Source organism: Rutidosis leptorrhynchoides, chromosome 2 (genome assembly GCF_046630445.1).
Source record: "Rutidosis leptorrhynchoides isolate AG116_Rl617_1_P2 chromosome 2, CSIRO_AGI_Rlap_v1, whole genome shotgun sequence".
NCBI classification, from domain to species: Eukaryota; Viridiplantae; Streptophyta; class Magnoliopsida; order Asterales; family Asteraceae; genus Rutidosis; species Rutidosis leptorrhynchoides.
In genome coordinates, this window is record NC_092334.1 from 411,503,317 (window position 1) to 411,507,744 (window position 4,428).

At 32.7% G+C, this 4,428-nt stretch overlaps 1 protein-coding gene across 1 annotated transcript; it reads right to left on the minus strand.

Moving 5' to 3' along the window:
- Positions 1 to 3,412: 3,412 nt before the first annotated feature.
- On the minus strand, positions 3,413 to 4,051 carry LOC139889146 (uncharacterized). Its single transcript, XM_071872112.1, has one exon. The coding sequence runs from the start codon at positions 4,049 to 4,051 to the stop codon at positions 3,413 to 3,415; it is 639 nt and encodes a 212-aa protein (XP_071728213.1).
- Positions 4,052 to 4,428: the final 377 nt, after the last annotated feature.

Below are 4,428 nucleotides of genomic sequence, written 5' to 3' on the forward strand. Positions count from 1 at the left end.
AATGTCCCGTTCTTATTGATTAAAAACATTCCATATTAATTGATTTCGTTGCGAGGTTTTGACCTCTATATGAGACGTTTTTCAAAGACTGCATTCATTTTTAAAACAAACCATAACCTTTATTTCATAGATAAAGGTTTTAAAAAGCTTTATATAGATTATGAAATAATGATAATCTAAAATATCCTGTTTACACACGACCATTACATAATGGTTTACAATACAAATATGTTACAACAAAATAAGTTTCTTGAATGCAGTTTTTACACAATATCATACAAGCATGGACTCCAAATCTCGTCCTTATTTAACTATGCGACAGCGGAAGCTCTTAATAATCACCTGAGAATAAACATGCTTAAAACGTCAACAAAAATGTTGGTGAGTTATAGGTTTAACCTATATATATCAAATCATAATAATAGACCACAAGATTTCATATTTCAATACACATCCCATACATAGAGATAAAAATCATTCATATGGTGAACACCTGGTAACCGACATTAACAAGATGCATATATAAGAATATCCCCATCATTCCGGGACACCCTTCGGATATGATATAAATTTCGAAGTACTAAAGCATCCGGTACTTTGGATGGGGCTTGTTGGGCCCGATAGATCTATCTTTAGGATTCGCGTCAATTAGGGTGTCTGTTCCCTAATTCTTAGATTACCAGACTTAATAAAAAGGGGCATATTCGATTTCGATAATTCAACCATAGAATGTAGTTTCACGTACTTGTGTCTATTTTGTAAATCATTTATAAAACCTGCATGTATTCTCATCCCAAAAATATTAGATTTTAAAAGTGGGACTATAACTCACTTTCACAGATTTTTACTTCGTCGGAAAGTAAGACTTGGCCACTGGTTGATTCACGAACCTATAACAATATATACATATATATCAAAGTATGTTCAAAATATATTTACAACACTTTTAATATATTTTGATGTTTTAAGTTTATTAAGTCAGCTGTCCTCGTTAGTAACCTACAACTAGTTGTCCACAGTTAGATGTACAGAAATAAATCGATAAATATTATCTTGAATCAATCCACGACCCAGTGTATACGTATCTCAGTATTGATCACAACTCAAACTATATATATTTTGGAATCAACCTCAACCCTGTATAGCTAACTCCAACATTCACATATAGAGTGTCTATGGTTGTTCCGAAATATATATAGATGTGTCGACATGATAGGTCGAAACATTGTATACGTGTCTATGGTATCTCAAGATTACATAATATACAATACAAGTTGATTAAGTTATGGTTGGAATAGATTTGTTACCAATTTTCACGTAGCTAAAATGAGAAAAATTATCCAATCTTGTTTTACCCATAACTTCTTCATTTTAAATCCGTTTTGAGTGAATCAAATTGCTATGTTTTCATATTGAACTCTATTTTATGAATCTAAACAGAAAAAGTATAGGTTTATAGTCTGAAAAATAAGTTACAAGTCGTTTTTGTAAAGGTAGTCATTTCAGTCGAAAGAACGACGTCTAGATGACCATTTTAGAAAACATACTTCCACTTTGAGTTTAACCATAATTTTTGGATATAGTTTCATGTTCATAATAAAAATCATTTTCTCATAATAACAACTTTTAAATCAAATTTTATCATAGTTTTTAATTAACTAACCCAAAACAGCCCGCGGTGTTACTACGACGGCGTAAATCCGATTTTACGGTGTTTTTCGTGTTTCCAGGTTTTAAATCATTAAGTTAGCATATCATATAGATATAGAACATGTGTTTAGTTGATTTTAAAAGTCAAGTTAGAAGGATTAACTTTTGTTTGCGAACAAGTTTAGAATTAACTAAACTATGTTCTAGTGATTACAAGTTTAAACCTTCGAATAAGATAGCTTTATATGTATGAATCGAATGATGTTATGAATATCATTACTACCTTAAGTTCCTTGGATAAACCTACTGGAAAAGAAAAAAATGGATCTAGCTTCAATGGATCCTTGGATGGCTCGAAGTTCTTGAAGCAGAATCATGACACGAAAACAAGTTCAAGTAAGATCATCACTTGAAATAAGATTGTTATAGTTATAGAAATTGAACCAGAGTTTGAATATGATTATTACCTTGTATTAGAATGATAACCTACTATAAGAAACAAAGATTTCTTGAGGTTGGATGATCACCTTACAAGATTGGAAGTGAGCTAGCAAACTTGAAAGTATTCTTGATTTTATGAAACTAGAACTTTTGGAATTTATGAAGAACACTTAGAACTTGAAGATAGAACTTGAGAGAGATCAATTAGATGAATAAAATTGAAGAATGAAAGTGTTTGTAGGTGTTTTTGGTCGTTGGTGTATGGATTAGATATAAAGGATATGTAATTTTGTTTTCATGTAAATAAGTCATGAATGATTACTCATATTTTTGTAATTTTATGAGATATTTCATGCTAGTTGCCAAATGATAGTTCCCACATGTGTTAGGTGAATCACATGGGCTGCTAAGAGCTGATCATTGGAGTGTATATACCAATAGTACATACATCTAAAATCTGTGTATTGTACGAGTACGAATACGGGTGCATACGAGTAGAATTGTTGATGAAACTGAACGAGGATGTAATTGTAAGCATTTTTGTTAAGTAGAAGTATTTTGATAAGTGTCTTGAAGTCTTTCAAAAGTGTATGAATACATATTAAAATACTACATGTATATACATTTTAACTGAGTCATTAAGTCATCGTTAGTCGTTACATGTAAATGTTGTTTTGAAACCTTTAGGTTAACGATCTTGTTAAATGTTGTTAACCCAATGTTTATAATATCAAAAGAGATTTTAAATTATTATATTATCATGATATTATGATGTACAAATATCTCTTAATATGATATATATACATTAAATGTCGTTACAACGATAATCGTTACATATATGTCTCGTTTCAAAATCATTAAGTTAGTAGTCTTGTTTCTACATATGTAGTTCATTGTTAATATACTTAATGATATGTTTACTTATCATAATATCATGTTAACTATATATATAACCATATATATGTCATCATATAGTTTTTACAAGTTTTAACGTTCGTGAATCACCGGTCAACTTGGGTGGTCAATTGTCTATATGAAACCTATTTCAATTAATCAAGTCTTAACAAGTTTGATTGCTTAACATGTTGGAAACATTTAATCATGTAAATATCAATCTCAATTAATATATATAAACATGGAAAAGTTCGGGTCACTACATACATGGTGGTGCTTCACCGGCTAATAACTCACTAGACAAGTCGGATTGATTTATCACGTTGATATCATTGTTTGATCCGGCAGTTCCAAAAAACGCGTGCCAAAACCATCCATCGTACGATGCTACCGCTTCAAGCATAATTGACGGGTAACCATGGTCATCTCATGTATAATGACCCTTCCAACGTGCCGGACAATTTCTCCATCTCCAATGCATACAATCAATACTTCCTAACATCTCCGGAAAACCATGTATTTGAGCATGTTTAGTGGTCAAACGTTGCACATCTTGTGCAGTTGGTCGTCTCAAATATTCGGGACCGTACAAGTGGAAAATACATTTGCAAAAATTGTTTAAACAATCATATGAGGTTTGTTCACCCATATGCAAATATTCATCAAAAACATCGGTCGAAGCGGCATAAGCTAGTTGACGTACGGCGGATGTTACTTTTTGAACAATATTAAAACCAAGTAATCCGGTTGCATCACATTTTTGAATAAAATAAGTAAAATATTTAGGAACCGGAGTTTGAGAAAAGTTCAATATACCTTGACATATACGAAGAAATAGAGGTTTGCTCATTCGATAACGATTACGAAAATAATCGTCCGGAAATGTGGGATTGTCGGAGAAATAATCATTCCATAAAGCCAATGCACGACCCTGACGATCTTTATGTAAATATCTTCTAGGTGCCCGTGGTATTTGTTCTACTTCTTCGTTATCACTTAATTCATCTAGCGCGTCAATGACTTCGAGTGCTCGATTCGTAGTCGTATTTCTGATCGATAATACCATATTTACGTCGGGCTCGGAGTCGGAACTCATTTTGTTTATTTGAGTATAAAAAGGTTAAAATTGGGTAGAAAATATGAAATGAGAGTGTATGTTTGTGTATGTTAAAAATATTGTTTGGTGTGTATATATAGTGTAAAAAAGGAAAAAAAAAAATATAAACTAGCCGTTGAATGAGCCGTTGGGTTTAATTCAAAAAATTTTTTCCCTCAGCCTTTTACGTCCACAAACATGCTCACAATAGACAATCGGTTGGACGAAATAGCCTGGGCGGTTGCTGGGCGGGGGTGGTGCCAACGGCGCCCAGGGTGGGCGGACCTGGGCGGTTCACCTGGACGAACCGTTGGGAGAGCTCATACTCAGTATTTTCTACTTTTGTA